At 36.0% G+C, this 17,356-nt stretch overlaps 2 protein-coding genes across 4 annotated transcripts; both read right to left on the bottom strand.

The window, feature by feature from the left end:
• Positions 1-4,200: 4,200 nt before the first annotated feature.
• On the bottom strand, positions 4,201-5,220 carry LOC112515164 (5'-AMP-activated serine/threonine-protein kinase catalytic subunit alpha-like). The gene has a single exon (XM_025121840.1). It carries the CDS (start codon positions 5,218-5,220, stop codon positions 4,201-4,203), a length of 1,020 nt encoding a protein of 339 aa, XP_024977608.1.
• A 4,660-nt stretch (positions 5,221-9,880) lies between these two features.
• LOC112516045 (probable mediator of RNA polymerase II transcription subunit 26c) lies at positions 9,881-16,355 on the bottom strand. Of its 3 annotated transcripts, none has more exons than XM_025123084.1 (11): positions 16,235-16,355; positions 11,975-12,358; positions 11,810-11,878; positions 11,626-11,708; positions 11,446-11,522; positions 11,300-11,358; positions 11,173-11,206; positions 10,927-11,078; positions 10,713-10,800; positions 10,473-10,626; positions 9,881-10,178 (listed from the first exon to the last, which is right to left on the bottom strand). In XM_025123084.1, exons 2-10 carry the CDS (start codon positions 12,353-12,355, stop codon positions 10,517-10,519), a joined length of 1,053 nt encoding a protein of 350 aa, XP_024978852.1. In that variant the 5' UTR covers positions 12,356-12,358; positions 16,235-16,355; the 3' UTR covers positions 9,881-10,178; positions 10,473-10,516. The 3 variants fall into 3 exon arrangements, with proteins under 3 accessions (XP_024978852.1, XP_024978853.1, XP_024978851.1); XM_025123085.1 differs by having other exon boundaries at positions 9,881-10,198; positions 16,191-16,294; XM_025123083.1 differs by having other exon boundaries at positions 16,191-16,294.
• Between the last annotated feature and the right edge of the window lie 1,001 nt (positions 16,356-17,356).

Raw genomic sequence — 17,356 nt, 5'->3', positions numbered from 1 at the left:
ATCACAATAATTCTGTGTGCAGAAACTTTGTAGAATTCCCAATTCCTTCAAGATACCTCTAAGCCACAAAGCCTGACAACCTGTGGAGGATAAAGCCATGTATTCTGCCTCTGTAGAGAACAGGGCAACAACCTTCTGTTTCTTGGATTGCCAAGAGATGACACCTGATCCTAAACTGAACACATATCTGGTTGTACTTCTACTATCTACAATGTTTCCCCCATAGTCACTGTCACTAAACCCAATCAATTTAAAATCCTGAGAGTGATTGTAAGTGATACCATGATTGAGCGTCCCTTTGACATATCTCAAAATTCGTCTTGCAGCATCCCAATGCTCCTTCTCAGGATTTTCCATAAACCTACTCACTAAGCTTACAGAAAACATAATATCTGGCCTTGTGGCCGTGAGATACATAAGGCACCAACTAAGCTGCGATAAAAGGGTGGGATCAACTTCTCTTCCATCCTCCCCTTTTGAGAGTGTTAAACCAAACTCCATAGGAGTTTCAGTAGTAATACAATCCTCCATGTTAAATCTTAGTAGCAAATCTCTTGCATATTTCTTTTGAGAAATGGAAATACAGTGTGTACCTTGAGTTGCTTCAATCCCAAGGAAGTAATGCAAGAGACCCAAGTCTGTCATTTCAAAGTTCTGCTTCATTGAATTCTTGAAGTCATCTATCATCTCACTTGAATTGCCTGTAAAGATTAAATCATCTACATATATACAGACTAAGAGAATGGTGTTACCAACTTTCTTGATAAAGAGTGTATGCTCATAATTGCATTTGTTGAATCCATGATCAAGGAAATGTTCTTCAATTCTGCTATACCAGGCTCTAGGGGCCTATTTCAAACCATACAGTGTTTTCTTGAGATGACATACCGTATGCTCTTCACCCTTTCTCTTATAGCCGTTTGGTTGGTCAATATAAACATTTTCTTTTAGATATCCATTCAAAGACGCTGACTTGACATCCATTTGATGTACAAGCCAGTTATATTGTCCAGCAATAGCCAGAATCAATCGAATGGTTTCAAGTCTGATAACAGGAGCAAATACCTCTTGGTAATTGATCCCAAATTGATGTTTGTAGCCTTTTACAACAAGTCTTGCCTTATGCTTATCCACATCTCCCTTTTCATTGAACTTAGTCTTGTTGATCCACTTTACTCCTATAGATTTTTGTCCTCTGGGCAGTTCAACCAGTTCCCATGTATTGTTCTTCAAGATTGAGTTCATCTCAGAATCCATTGCTTCTCTCCACTTCTTTTCTTGGCAAGCTTCTTCATAATTCAGTGGATCAACATCTGCAAATAGAGCAAAATCAACAAGGTTGCTTATATGAATAGGATGTGTATTATTATAAAGATCACTCAGACTTCTAGTCTTTCTATTATGATCTGATGAGGATGCACTTTCAGAACTAGCATCCTCAGTTGAAGTAGATGCTCTCATAGGTGTGCTAACAGGTGTAGTGGGAACATTTGATTCAAGATCCACATAAGGACTGTTTTGATCAAGGTGTTGTTCAACTAGGATGCAACTTCCATTTTCATCACAAGTCAGTCCATCCCAAGCCTTATCTTCATAAAATATCACATTTCTACTTGTGATAACTTTTGTGGTCAAAGGATTGTAAAGTTTGTAAGCTTTGGTGTTATAACTCTACCCAACAAAAATAGCTTTTTCTGACTTCTCATCCAACTTTCCTCTCTTTTAATTTGGAATATGGGCATAAGCCATACACCCAAAAGTTCTCAAATGGTTTACACTTGGCTTAAAACCATTCCAGGCTTCTTGAGGAGATTTATTTGAGAGGCTTTTGGTAAATAATTTGTTTATCAAGTAGGCAGCACATGCTAATGCTTTTACCCAAAAAATATTAGGAAGGTTTTTGGCTTTGAGCATGCACCTTGCCATTTCTACTTGGGGTCCTATTCTTCCTCTTTGCCACCTCATTCTGCTGGGGTGTGTAACTGGCAGTCAACTGATGGTAAATTCCATTATTCTTCAAATAGTCTTCGAATTCCTTTCCTATGTATTCCCCCTTTGGTCAGTCCTAAATGTTTTAATTTTGCACTCACTTTGCTTTTCAACCATAGCTTTGAAAAGCACAAAGTAGTTAAAGGTTTCTGATTTCTCTTTCAGAAAGTAGATCCAAACCCTTCTACTATAGTCATCTATAAATGTCAAAAAGTACCTGCTGCCACCAAATGAAGTGGTTCTCATAGGTCCATAGATATCGGAATGGATAAGTTCTAATTGTTTGGAGGCTCTCCAACTCTTGTCGTGTGGAAATGCTTCCCTGGCATGTTTTCCAAGAGCACACCCTTCACAGACTTCACTACGTGTAGTGACAAATGGTAGTCCTTATACCAAGTCAACCTTGTGCATGTGAGATAGGATATTTAGACTTACTTGTCCAAATCTGTTGTGCCATAACAATGAGGTGTCTTTAGTGCTTATGGTCAAAGAGAAGAATTCCTCATTGTCAAACTTAATAGGAAACATTTTGTTACTTGTCATAGCAACTCTTCCTATCAAAGTGTTAAGTGTTATTTGAGTCTGTTATCTCACAACATTCTTCTTTGAAGATAGTTTTCTATCCTTTGAGGATCAGTTGCCCTACACTTAACAAGTTATGCTTAAGACCAGGAACATAAAAGACATTAGATATCCTTTTCTCTTTGTCTCTAATTTTGACAGAGGTCTCCCCATTCCCATATACACTCAATTTTTTGTTATCACCAGTCTTCACATCCTTCTTTTCAGACTCTTCCAAACTCAAAAACATGTCCTTATTGCCGGTCACATGATTACTACATCCACTATCAAGGTACCAAAGGTCATTAGATGTATTTTCTTGAATGCTTAACATCATAAACATAGTATCATCGTTATGACCTTCTTCCTTGTGTAAAAAACTGGATGCCTTACTTTCTTCTGCTATTCTCTTTCTATAGACTTTAATTGTATGTCCTATCTTATCACAATAGAAGCATTTAATTTGAGTGTAAGGTTTACCTCTATCTTTGCTCTTGAAGGTTCATGTTCCTTGTTCTTGTCTACTTGAATCAGTCCTTTCTGCTTCTCACTTGTGTTTGCTTCCCATGATGTATGAGTTTGGAAAGCATGCTCCATAACAGATGTGTCAAATTTTTCTCGTTCTGAGTTCATGAGACTGAAGAGTTCCTAGAAGGGTTTCCAAGGAAAAATTTGATAAATCTTTGGATTCTTCTATGGCAACTACCACATACTCAAGTTTTCTTGTAAGACTCCGTAAGATTTTCTCAACTACTCTCCTATCACTTATACTTTCTCCATTCAATCTCATTTGATTGAGAAGCACAATCACCCTTGTGTAACATTCCTCTATTGTCTCAGTCTCTTTCATTTTAAGGTTGTCGAATTCACATCTTAGTGTCTGTAGCCTGACAGTCTTAACTTTTTCTTCCCCTCTGTACGATTTAAACAACATTTCCCATGCTTCTTTGGTTGTCTGTGACGCTGAGATCCTCTCAAAAATATTTTCGTCCACTGCTTGATAAATCAAGAACAGGGCTCTTTTCTCCTTTCTCCTTGATTCATTAAGTTCACTGGTTTGTTGTGCAGTAAGAGCTACTGGTTCTTCGTCTCCACTTTCGATGTCTAGTTCTTCGACTCCACTTTCGATGATTGCCCAAAGGTTTTGAGACTCGAACATCACCTTCATTTGGATGCTCCAATGGAAGTAGTTTCTTCCATTTAGTTTGGGCAATTGGGGTTGTTGGATGCTCTGAGAACTTGAAGCCATACGATTATGGCTCTGATACCATATGTTATAAGACCAAAGATAACTAATATTGAAATATTGATTCACATAAACATTACTTTTATTATATGAACAAAGATTGTACAAAATTACATCATAGACAACGAATGAAAGACAAAGATTATAAAGGAACATAACCAACACAACGGTTTAGACTGAAGAGAGGCAACGATTCACAGAGAAGAGTTTGGCGGGAAAGGAAACTGCCATCAACTGTCATAACGGCAATTTAACGGACATAACGCCAAACTGCCAAATCTTGTTAATTAACTAACTGGAAACAGAAGTTTGGCTTATTCTTCAACAGATTTCTAAAACAGCGGTGCAATCCCGTTTCATATAGATTCTTCATATTCCAACGTACAGATCATGAATATGTATAATTAAGATCCACCACCAGTGACACAGCCATTGAAGATCTCAATGGTATCACCTTGTGCAACTCGATGCCATCTGAACGATTGATCTTCTTCCATGACGTTTTGTTTGTAAATGAAGAAATAACCATCCTCTGGTAAACGAAACCCACCTTGATTATTGTTATTATTATTATTATTATGATTATTGTTTCTTATAACCTTATGCAACTCCTTTCTTAGTTCTCCCACGCTATTCAATGGATTCACCTCCAACGTTATCTTTTTCCCACATTTCGACATTACATTTACCTTCAGTTTCTTATTATTATTATTATTACTGTTACTGTTACTGTTAGTGTTATTTCCCATGCTCATCATCATCATGCTGTTGCTGCTGCTTAAACTACTACTACTACTGCTGCTAGAAATAAGACCAGTAGTAGTAGTAGGCTGCTGCTTATTAAGTGGTGGTGTTATAATCTCAACCTCTGAACCATCCACCAGTTGACACTCATGCAACGTCTTATTATCATCATGTAATTCAATCCCATTTGCATGGATAATCATCATCCTACTGTTCACTAATTCCATTTCATAGATCTTCTCTTTCAGTTTCAAAACTGAATCATTCATGTCCAGCTCCATCATCGTCGTCGCTACTCCTCCCAAACTACTACTTTTCAGCATCAGTTTGATCATCATCGACTTGTTCTTCAAATTCTGCACCTGAGAAGAAGAAGAAGAAGAAGGAGTCGTAGTTTCCTCTTCTGTTTTGACTGTAACTTTCTGTGGAGGAGGATGAGGATGAGGATGATCGGTGGTGTTGTTGATGATGTGCAGCTGAATACGTGAACGGTCTAAGATGTCGGAGTTGTGAATGTTGAGATCGTCGGGTAGGGTTTTATCTTTGAAGATGAGGGTTTGTTCATAAACAGGAATGCCATGGTATTTGGCCACCTTTTCTTTGATTTCTTTCATGGTATCAAAGTAGCCAACTTCAATGCAGAAGGGCATGCCTTTGCTGGGTTCAAAGAACAAATCCATCAAACCCTAATTAAAACCATTAGATGATATATACATATATATATAAAACCATTAGCATTGCATATGCAACTGTCAAGTGTGTGTGTGAGATTGAGATTTTACCGATTCATAATATATTTAGGAGATGAATACGGAGACATTGCAGGGATTAAGTTTTACTTCTTCAATTCTTTCCTTTAATTAAGGGTTCTTAAACATACATTCATATTTTTTTTTCCCAGTTAAACGAGCCAACTAATCTAATCCCTGATTTGCAGGTAACCTGGAGTCATCGTATTTGAATCTTCGTGGCCATAAGAGGATTTTTATTCCTCATTGGATTTGAACATGAGATCTCCAGGTATTCTTGACCTTTGAAGCTCAAACTCAAACCAATCAGATTCTGGTTAAATTCGTACTTTTAATCAAATTTATATCATTTTTAATTTAAAAAATTATAATTTATACACTCTTATAATTACTAATTTAACTTACTTTATATCCTTCATTTTTCTATTTTTTATTTTATAATTTATCATGTTAACATAAATAATCGTATACTAACTAAAATATATAAAAAATACGTTTTTTTTAACAAATTACATCATTATAATCCTCACATAAATACCTTAATAACAAGCCCAATATTGAATAATTTTATATTTATTCATAAATTATTTTTAATAATTACATTTTACACTCTTTATAGTTATTTATTTATATTTTTTACTTTTTTATTTTTTATTTTACATCTTTATCTTATTAACATATATAATCATATATTAACTAAAATACACTAAAAATACGTTTATTTTTTTTATTACAAATGACACCATTATAATTATTTCGTCTATACCTTCAAAATGAGCCTAATTTTAAACCCTTATCTCACAAATTATGATTATTTGAGCCCATGCGGATAAATTCATCGTCAAACCCGCTCAACGTGTGGTTTTTACAATCATACGTTAATGTTAACCATTTTGTAAGAACTAGAAGGATACTCGCGCAATGTAGCGAGATAAATATCGAATTTAATGTTTAGTTTTTATTCTTTGTCTTTATCGATATAACGATTTTATGTGGTTTTGAGAAATCGATAATGTTTTTATTTTTCAATGATATATAAATTTAAAGATAGAATAATTTGAAAAAAATAAATCGATATTAGTATCAATTAACTATTTAATAGTTTTCGTTTTCTTTTAATTTTGTACTATTATTTAATTTAGATTTAATAATATAATTTTTTATAAAGATAATAATTAAATATTCTGTTAGAACTCAATGATTATCTTAATTATATTTTAGATTTTCTATATTTAAAATAGATGTTTATTCTGTATTTGATTATGTTTATTTGGAGTTAGTTACACGAATTTAGAAATGAAGCTTTAATAAATTGTATTTATGCAAAATTACTTGTAATCTTGAATTTTAAGTAATCTTCATCAATAAACAGTACTTTATGTATAAAAAGTGGTTTTTAAGAGTTTTTGTCAAATGCTTTATCATATAGTATAGATAATCAAAATATTACTCGATGTCTACGATTACGCAACGGAAACATTAAAGATCTCTCGAGACAACTATATCCATATCAATTTCGATTAAATGTGTACAAGGAATATTTAGATCTTAATAGTGCTCGTGAATACATTGATTTAAATGATTGATAATATAAAAAAAATATTATTTTATCTCTAACAATGTCTTTTATTTTATAAAATAATGATTAATCAAAATATTAACGATGAACGTTATTTTTTATTTGTTTTAATTTTAAGGATACAATCCTTAAATTAATACAGTTTTAATAAAACAATAATTTTAATTTGTTTTATCTTAAAAATATTATTAAGTTTGTAGTATTGAAAAATATGCATTTTAGTTAAAAAATAATTAATTAGTTAATATGGTTAGTGTGTAAAATAAAAAATAAAAAAGTAATAGATGTAATTGAGAAATATAAAAAAAGGTTAAAAGTAACAAATGAACCAGGAAAACCACAGAGATTAAAAATAAAATTATGTAAAGGGTTAAAAACTGATAACATAAATGCATTGGTTTTAATGTTAATTTGTTGTTTAGTGTAGGGGTATGGAAACTTTAATATATATATATATATATATAKAKAGAGAGAGAGAGAGAGAGAGAGAGAGAGAGAGAGAGAGAGGGGGGGGGGAAGGGTTCAAACGAGAACCCATATGATTTACGGAAAACGCGAAAACAACCTATTAACATCATATTGTGATAACAATAAAAATTAAAAAGATTTTTTAAATTAAAAAAATTCAAAAAAATTTGAGAGACAAAATGGTAATATTAGAATTGAAAGTGATAAAATTTTAAAAACACGATCACATTAAACCCAATAATCTAGATAACATAATGAGCTATTATGGTTATCGCTAATTTCAACACGATTTGGTGTGATTTGGGTATGATAATTGTGATATGGGTGTGATAATCATGTGATTATCACACAATTATCATAAGAATTCCGTTCGGCTAGGGTTAACTTAGGAAATCGACTACCGATTTGGTGTGATATGGRTGTGATAATCATGTGATATCACTATCATAACAGCGCACTCGATTTGATCATGGTTTTGATCGGTTAGGGTTAGACAATCACACATTTATCACAACGATTACTCATGGTTTCGATAGGTTATGGTTACATTCGATTGATCATGGTTTCGATAGGTTATGGTTACACAATCACACAATTATCACAAAGGAAGAGAAGAAACAAACATGATCAATCCAAGAAAAAATGGATAATTATAATTAATTAAAATAAAATAAAAATTACTTAATTACGTTACTGCCCTTATTAATTTATTTATATTTAATATAAATTAATTTATTAAGTAAAAAAGTTTGAGGTTATTGGATTATTCTTGCGTTCTCGTAAATCATAGGGGTTCTCGTTTGAAACTCCACACACACACATATATATATATATATGGGTTGGTTGAAATGTTAACCAAGTTTATTGTGTTAACTTTGTTAACCAATCTTGACCATTGATTCTTACAATAAACTGTTGTGATTTATCATATTAAAAATTTAATTTTTTAAACTTACAATTTCACAAACATATGTGAACTAAGTGGAAAAGGGTATTTATGTAATTTTATTTTTTATGTAAATCCTATATCATTAATTGGGAGTTACAAAATCAAAAAATCCCATGATTTTTGTTACCCTGTAAGTGAGGGTAACGACTCTTGCCCGGATAAGTGTTTACCAAGTAAATTGTTACATATTATTCCATTTTGATGTACTACGATCTTATCCATAAAATAAATTATAGTATGAATTATAACGGTAAATGCTTATCGGGTAAGCATTTAGGTAAACAGCCTCTTAATCACCTTAACCATTTTCATTAAAAATGAAAATCTTGCTTCTAACCCTAAGGCCCTGTTTACTAATCTCTTACCGTCTCTTACCCGTTAAGAGATGCTTACCTGGGTAAGAGGTAACAGTGTTTACTTAATAGCAAAATCAGCAATCAGATTTCATGCCTCTGACCGTCCTCTTACCGGAGTCAACAAAAAAATGAATCTTACCGTGGTAAGAGGGATTTATTCCTTATCTACCCTCTCCATCTAAAACCCTAAATCGGTGGGGAAGAGGGATGTACTCCTTATTTCACGACGTGAATAAGAGGAACGTCGGCACCGTCGGTGGCCATGTCCGATTCAAGGTGTTGGACGACGACGAGAGGGCGAGCGGCGACCAATTTTGTGGGTCGGGGGTGGCAGAGAGAATCAGGGGAACTAGGGTTTTGGGTAAAGAGAAATAGGTGGGAAAGAGGAACGCCGGCGGTGGCCATGTCTGATACAAGGTGTTGGACGGTGACGAGAGGGTGAGCGGCGATCTGTGAGTCGGAGGTGGCAAAGAGAATCAGGGAAACTAGGGTAAAATGGTAACACTACTCTTTAACTTCTTTCACGAATATGGTTTTACGGTAAAAGGTTTTAACTTTTTATTGTCATATAACAATAACAAGTGAACGTTTACCCTACTGTTGTTATATGACGTAAATATTTAACGATAAATACCAAGCCTTTGAAACCCGTTTTTAGTATCCGCTTTGGGCTTTTAAGTGTGAAAAGTTAACTTTGTGCATTTCCACCGAAATTTATGAAACAAGTAATTTAATACCGCAATCACATGCCCCAATTTCATAGTCTCTATCACATTAACCAATCATATAAAACCACATCATTAATCGGTCTTGAAGGATGTTAGGTAACCTTAATGGTTTCAGACTTATGGTGTTGAAAAAAGTGTCCGACTTATAATGTCGAATTAAGGGGTTATGGTGTCGATAATAAAAAGACACTTTTTCTTTTTAAATTTCATGGTCCCTTACCATATTTTATTTAAGGGGATGTTTAAGATTGTTTATAAAAACAACTTATTAACTTATTCAGGTATGACACCGATAATAAACACTTTTGAGTGTTTGGATAAACAACTTATACCGGTACCAAACTGGTAATAAGGAGTTAAGCCCTTCTGACTTATAATAAGTTGAAAAGTGCTTTTATAGAAAAACATAACTTGTTTCAAATAAACAATCCCAAACACCCTTTTATTTAAAAAAAGAAAAAAAAAACAAGGACGTGTAAAATGACTGCAAAAACGAAAGATTCAACCGCAAGACCCTTGTATTTGCCCATTAACATTATATAATGAAATCCAATGTGCAAATATATTATAACGTATTCTATTTGAAAACAAATAAAAATGATGGGTTTGAACTACTTGATAAACCAACTCTTGGAAAGTCACAACGACTGAAGAAAGCGAAACCAACTCTTGGAAAGTCACAATGACTGAAGAAAGCGAAACCGTTAAAAAGATAACTTCAGGCATATTACATGACCTACCTGAATAAGCTCGTGTCGCAATGGTTTCAAGATATCTTCTTCGGAATCAACGACACGAAATGGAAACTCCTGCAGACATCGCCATTAACCTGTAAGAACTAACTAACTAACTGGGAGTGAGCTTTTAGAATCGATAAAATAATCCGCTGTTTCAGAGAAACCAAATCGACAGTAGCATTTATAGATGGGATCCCTAGAATTATATATCACAATGCGAGTAATTTTATTAGAGAATCAAAAAGAGACAAGTGTTTCAAATGAATTTAGATTTGGATTCACAGTTGCTTCAGTTAAGAAAGAAAGATAGATGGGATTTATATCACAAGGAAAGGAAAGGAAAGGAAAGGGAAAAGGGAAGCAAACATGTTTCTGAGTTTGAGTGAAAAGGAAACATCATCCATCATCCATCATCTATGGTGCCTCCCCTGAAAATTGCCTTTATTCTTGGAAATGAAACCATTCTTGGGCTTGGGTATCTCATGAATGTCCATCACTTGTATTGTCCTTTGCTTTTTCGCTTCAGAAACAAACAAAGTCTGAATACAAAAATCCTTCCCGAAATAAAGCTCAAAAGAAATGCAACCAAATTCGATTCATTCTAACCATTTTGGGCTTCCTGGTAGTTCTCCTGAAGCCGCTTCCTGGCTGAAGCCAGCCTCTCAGGGTCGATGTTTTGCTCCTTGTGTGATCGCTGTGAAAAATCCACATGTATAACTTATCAAGTATTTACAGAAACAGCCGCTCTACTCTGTCTTCTCGACTACTTGTTTACAAAGGAAAGGAAGAGAGAATGCAAATGAGTAGCAGAGAGATGTACATTTGGGGGAGGAGCAGAAGCAGAAGCAACCATGGCGGGACGGGACTGAGACTGGGGCGCTGGTCTTGAAGATGTTGCTGCTTTCTTAGGAACAACTGCTTTCGGCCTCTGCTCTGGTTCAGAATTTTTCCTTTCAGAACCAGAACTCCCATCTACAGTTTAATTTGGTGTAAAGAATTGATCAAAAATCACTCCACAAGAGTATGGAAAGGAAATGGATGATTTTAATCGAATTCGATACTTAACTGTGTGGGTTAGGAGAGTAGCCGAAATCAGGCCCCTGAAAAACACAATTTCAAATGTCAAGAAACGCTCGAGTGTTTGAAACATCAGCATCATAGTCATAACTTTTTTCCGAAATCAAAACCCTCACCTGGTGATTACCACTTTGGCCACTCCTTGGTACATTGTGCACCACAGGTGAATCCCCATCTGCCAATTAGAACCAAAAGTTTACGCCTCAAATTATAAGGCTATGAATTCTAGACGTAAAAAAAAAAATTCAAGAAAATGCATTACCTGTCAGAGTAGCTGGTGCAAGGTCACCATGGCTCGACTTCGACCCAACCCATTCATCCACCAAATCTTTCCATTTGCTATAACAATTACAACAGATAAAACCAGTTCAAGAACAATCTACCATTGAACAATCAACTTTCCACCATCATCGGGTTTCAAAATCGTTCGACTTTGACTGACCTCACCAGATGCTTCACCAGTCTTTTTACTTCATTTGATGGATGCTTTCGAAGTCGATTAACATGCCTTCCTATATCAGTTTCCTGGTTCAATTTACAGATATTACTATATTAGTGTTATGTTAATTATTTACATCATACATGATTCCAATGGAAGTTAAACAAGACAAGTGATGTTTATTTACCTTAAGACCAGTGAAAGTTAGATCCATATCAGCAAGGGTTTGAAGCAACTCAATAACAGCATCCTCAGTCTAAACCAAAATTTCATTCGTAATAAATCAACTAACAACAGCATAATTGGATATTGGGTATCTAATTAAGAAGATGAAATGATTTGGAGATTATACCTGGTGTCGATCTTCAAGCTGTTCTTTGATTCTAAGAATTTTAGTCTGCTCATCGTCAAACAACCCTCCGTACGGATCGTGATCTTCATCTTCATCGTCTTGGGGAACCGACTGCGGAGTTAAAGGCGAATCACCTCCTCCTATGCAGTCATCATCTACCTCCTTTGTAATAGTCTGAACTACACCATTTGGCTGCTCCTCATTTAGATTAAGGTCACAATTGCTGCACTGCTGCGTGTATAGCCGCTCTACAATTCCATCCCTACGATGCTTAAGCTCTCTGGCATAATCTGTTGAAGCTACGCTTATGGCCGCATCCATGATTTCCCAAACATCCACCCCTGAATTCGATAAAATCGCCCTAAATTCCTCAAGATCCATTCCCTACACAGACGACAACAAAAACTAAATTGGGCACGGATCTCATCACATAAACTATATCTAAGAATAAAGAGAATACGTGAACGTCATATCTCCACACCAATGTTAGTTCAAAATAGCTATTTCCATTCATGTGATTTTGAAATTATGATTTTCATTCTCATGGTTTACATTTCATTGTTGTTTTTGTCCTTAAGATTTAAAATCTAGTGTTTTTTTCGTCCTTGTGGTTTACAATTCGTTTCTATTTTTAGTCTCTCATACTTAAAGATAAAAGTGAGTTTTAGGGATAAAAATAGCAACAAATTGCAAACTATAGGAACAAAAATCACAATTTCAAAACTAAAAGAATGAAATCCGCAATTTTTAACAAACCACGACAAAAAATGTAATTTACTCTATCAAACATTATTACAAAGAGAAAAAAGTAATAAACTTTACTGTTTTGATGTTTTCTTTATGAAGGTCCCAATATTATGTTTACTATGGATGTGGTTTCGCCTATACGAATTGCTACGACTAAGGTCTTGAAGATCACGGCCATCCAAACGACCCCTGTTAACTCATAGATAAAACTGTCTTCAACTTTTTAGGGTTTAAGTGTAATTATTTATGTTTCTAAATGTGAAATCATAAGTTTTTTGGATGAAACCATTAGCTTTTTTTGGGGTGTAACCATAAACATTAAAACTTTTAGGGGTTTATATGAAAATTTAAGAAACAAAAACTCCATCCAACATGAGAATAGTGGTTGGGGATAAGTTAGGGGCTGTTTGGCAGTTGCTGAATGGTTTTGTGCAGAATGGTTAAGTGGTCAGAATGGTTAAGAGGGTCAGAATGGTTATGTGCTGAATGAAATATGGTTGTTTGGTAAATGTTCTCTGAATGACAACAAATTACCATTTTAACCCTCTGTATGCTTTGGTCCTGGTTTGACATATTTTCCAAGTCCAAAACATGGGTTGAGCTATGGGTTCCTAAATGATACCAAAATGATTAGCTCATATGTTAAAAGAAGATCGAAAAGGAATGAACAAGAAGCACACTTGTTGTTAAGTATTACAAATTGCACAAATAACTTGAATCCACCAACGATCAAATCGATTACCTCATCATATCAATTCGAAAAACAAAAAAATGATGCACATAAACATGAAATTTCATACAAGAAATTAGGGTTTCACTCACTTTTGGATTTGGGTTATGCTTTCATCCACAATGTGATTGCAGAGGGAATAAGCATTTCAAACATCCCTAAGTTCATCGACATTGTGATTGCAGAGGGAAGGAAAAAGGAGACAGAAGGGAAATACCTGAAATCGAGTGGGAGACGATGTAGAAGACAACGGAGACGATGGAGAAGACGCTGGAGAACACGATCGAGTGGGATGAGGAACGAGGATCTCGCGTGGGAGGAGAGAGCGGCTGGAGACGTGATGAGGGTAATAATGGAACAAGAGCTGGAGGGAAGCAGTAGGGGCGGCGACAATCGTGGGGGGGGGGAGATGGCGAATGGAAGACCGACGATGGGAGGGGGGAAGACGGCGAATGGAACCGACGATGGAGGGGGGAAGACGGCGAATGGAATCGACGATGGAGGGGGGATGCGATGTGAAGAACGGCTTGAGAGGGCAGAGTTGGAAAAATGAACATCTGAATGGTTTAGTGAAGCTCTAGGTGCAAAATGGTTAAGAGGTTAATGTAACCATTAAGAGCTTGTTTTTTTTGCCAAACACTCTTGACCTCTTACCGAATAAGAGGTTGGCTCTTAATGTCACCATTAAGAGCCAAACAAAAAGCCCCTTACACTTTTGACCCTTCAAAGACTAGTGTTTTTAAAGGGATCTCGAAGAGAACCTTCATTTTCACCAACCTGGAAAGTTGATGAAGGCAACAAACAGTTAATATGGCAAGTAGATTGCACATCTAAAAATGCACATCTCAGCTGGTGGTGGTGATATTGTTGTTTTTCACATGTTTCTTTAATAATTATAAATTAGTCATGATTAATTAATCAGCAGCTCTAGTATGTCTTAGCTTTCTGTTCTTATTCTTGGAGATTTAAACAACCCAAAAATTGAAATGAATTTGATGTTCATGTGGTATTATACGTTTAATGTCAGTCCCAGCAGTTTACCCTAATTATGTGATAAAATTATAGTTAAGAATGACTCCTAACACTTGTTAACAATCTCAAAACCTTTTCATTGTGTGCAAGTTCAAATGACAGGTTAATAACCATAGCTGTGGATTTCTAAATATGTCGAAGCGAGGACGTAGAGGTTCTGCAGGTAACAAATTTCAAATGTCACCGAGTCTGCCAGTGGTGAATTGTGTGGATAACACAGGGACCAAGACCCTTTACATTATATCCATGAAGGGGGTTATGGGACATTCTAACAGGTTGCCTCAGCAGTTGGAGATATGGTGATGGCCACTCTGAAGAAAGGGAAGACTGATCTTCATAAGAAAGTGATGCCTGTTGTATGCAACGACCAAATCCCAAAGCAACAGGCTCGCCTAATGACTTCGAATCCAACTTAAAATCATCGTGGAAGATATTGCTAGCTTACAACTTTGAGCTTATAATAAGCTCACAATTTTTTTCTATTCATGTGGGATGGGTTGTTACACTGTAATTGTTAGACAATGCAACTACGCAAGCAATGGCCCCGAAAGGTTGGCGTCTTCAGGTACTTAGAAGATAAATCCAGTGTTATTGTCAACAAAAAAGGAGAATTGAAAGGTACTGCCATCACTGCACCAATTGGGACGGAATGTGGTGATCTGTGGGCAAGAATTGAAAGTGCAACAAATGCTATCATCTAAGTTGTTTCCTGTTTGCTACAAACTTTATATACTAGCTTTATTTTCATGTGTGCAAACTTACTACAGAAACGAATTTTGAAATCTATTTAAACATAAAGAGAGATAAGAGCATTGTAGAGTTTGTTTTTGCAATATGTTCTCACGTACTAACCGGCTAACATTGGTAACAATATATCCAGTTTCAACTCTGTTTCGAAGAGCCTACCGGGTTTATCTTTATTTACAGGCATCTAAATATTTGCATCAACCTACTCAGTGGTGGACCCAGGATTTTTGCAGAGCAGGTTCATCTTTAAATTGGACCAAATGCCCGCAGAGCCGCTTGATGTGTTTTTAGCTGAATTCCACCTGGGATTTTTTTTAAGTTTTTTGGATGATTTCAAGGGATTTTTGCAAGTTTTTTTCGTTGATTTCAAGGGACTTGTGCGGTTTTTTGGGTTGGTTTCGTGAAGGGGCTTGTTCGGTTTTTTGGGTTGGTTTCGTAAAATTTCTCAACTTTCTTTCTGAGGTTTACTAATTTTGTTTCTTTATGAATCTAGGATTTAAGTACTAAATTGGATGTTTTGCAAATTAAAATCAACTAACCAAATCAAAAGAACCCTAGATTGATTAAACAAATTATCATCAACAAGACAACAACTAAGGTTAAAATTAAGCTAAGAAAATTATCATCAAATTATCAGATAGATGGCAAATCTAGAATTTCGAGTAAATCTGAGTTGGGGGATTAGGGCAACGGATGTAAGCAACAAACAATGTAAAAATAAACGATCAAACAATTTGCAATAATCAATAGCTAAGAGGAAGCAAGAAAAAAAACTGAATCAGATTTAGGTCAAAAGACTAATAATATCAAATCAAGGGTCAAAACTCAAATATAGAAACTCAAAACAAACAAATAAATCATGTAAACATGATTATAGCATATAACTAATAAATTTAGGGCAAAATACTAATAACAAATTTAGGGCAAAAATACAAATTCGAGTTAGGTTTTGGACAAAACCTGATTGAGAGAGTGACTGAGTGAGTGAGAGTGTGTGTAAGGACCTGAGAGAACTGGCCGGAGCCGGCGGACGGTGGTGAGGGGCGACTGGGCGATGGCAAAGGGTGAGGCCGTGAGGTGCAGGGCTCGGCGCTAGGTGTGCTGTTTGTTTATAATTTTTAGTTTTCAGAATCTCTCTCATTGATTGGGTGCTGTTTGTGTTAGAAGAAAATCAAAAATTACAGTTTTTATCCTTCATCTTTGTATTTTTGTTTAATTAATACACACTTCAGGAAATGATCCCTCCGTGTTAAGTAAAACATATAAGGGTGCGTTTGGTTTGCAGGAATGTTTCTGAGGGATTTGTATTCCTAGGAGGGATTTGGATTCCCAAGAGGGATTTGAATGCCATGGGATTTGGATTGGATTGGATTTAAAATCCATTCCTGTGTTTGGTTTGCAGGATTTGGATTTTGATTTTTTTTTTATAACAGCATATGAAGTACAAATCGGAACATTAATCGGAACAACATATGAACTTAATCGGAACAGCATATGAAGTACAAATCGTCACAAAATATGCAGAAATTGAAGTACAATATGCAGAAATGGAAGTACAAATCGGAGCATTAATCGTACTGTGAAGTCGTAACAGAAATCGAAGTAAGTAGAAATTACCTATGTTCGGCGATGGAGACGAACACAGTGGGAGAAAGCGACAGAGATGGTGACGACCACGGTGGGAGAAAGCGACGGAGCCGGAGACGGCCACCGTGGGAGAAAGCTACGGAGTCGGCGATGTTTGAGGCTGGAGGAGACAGCGATGTTGGAGGCTGGAGGAGATGGTCAGGGATGAAAATGGAGGATGCGATGGAGACGACGGTGGGAGAAAGCCACAACGATGGAGACGACCTCGAGGGAAAGCGACGGCGACGACCTCGGGGGGAAGCGACGGCGACGGAGACGACCTCGAGGGGAAGCGACGGCGACGACCTCGGGGGGAAGCGACGGCGACGAAGACGACTGGGGGGGAAGCGACGGGGATGGAGATGACTGGGAGAAAGCGACGGAGGTGAGCGATAAAAATGGAGGAGAAGATGGAGACGGGTAGGTTAGGGCAAAAAGAATCCCACGGGAATGGATTCTAAAATCTCATGTCTAAGGGAAGGATTCTTAAATCCATCATT

This window comes from Cynara cardunculus (genome assembly GCF_001531365.2).
Source record: "Cynara cardunculus var. scolymus isolate 2C chromosome LG 7, CcrdV1, whole genome shotgun sequence".
Lineage (NCBI taxonomy): Eukaryota > Viridiplantae > Streptophyta > Magnoliopsida > Asterales > Asteraceae > Cynara > Cynara cardunculus.
The sequence above is the reverse complement of the archived record's forward strand: the minus strand, read 5'-3'. Positions and strand labels throughout refer to the sequence as shown.

What these genes read in the sequence shown, in the direction of transcription:
- LOC112516045 (XM_025123084.1), bottom strand. Translation starts at nt 12,355, where the DNA reads ATGGATCTTGAGGAATTTAGGGCGATTTTATCGAATTCAGGGGTGGAT. An exon ending in TGCACCAGCTACTCTGACAG is followed by an intron (nt 11,359 to 11,445) that starts GTAATGCATTTT and finishes TCTAATTGGCAG; the next exon opens with ATGGGGATTCACCTGTGGTG. An exon ending in CTACCAGGAAGCCCAAAATG is followed by an intron (nt 10,627 to 10,712) that starts GTTAGAATGAAT and finishes TTGTTTCTGAAG; the next exon opens with CGAAAAAGCAAAGGACAATA.
- LOC112515164 (XM_025121840.1), bottom strand. Translation starts at nt 5,220, where the DNA reads ATGGATTTGTTCTTTGAACCCAGCAAAGGCATGCCCTTCTGCATTGAA.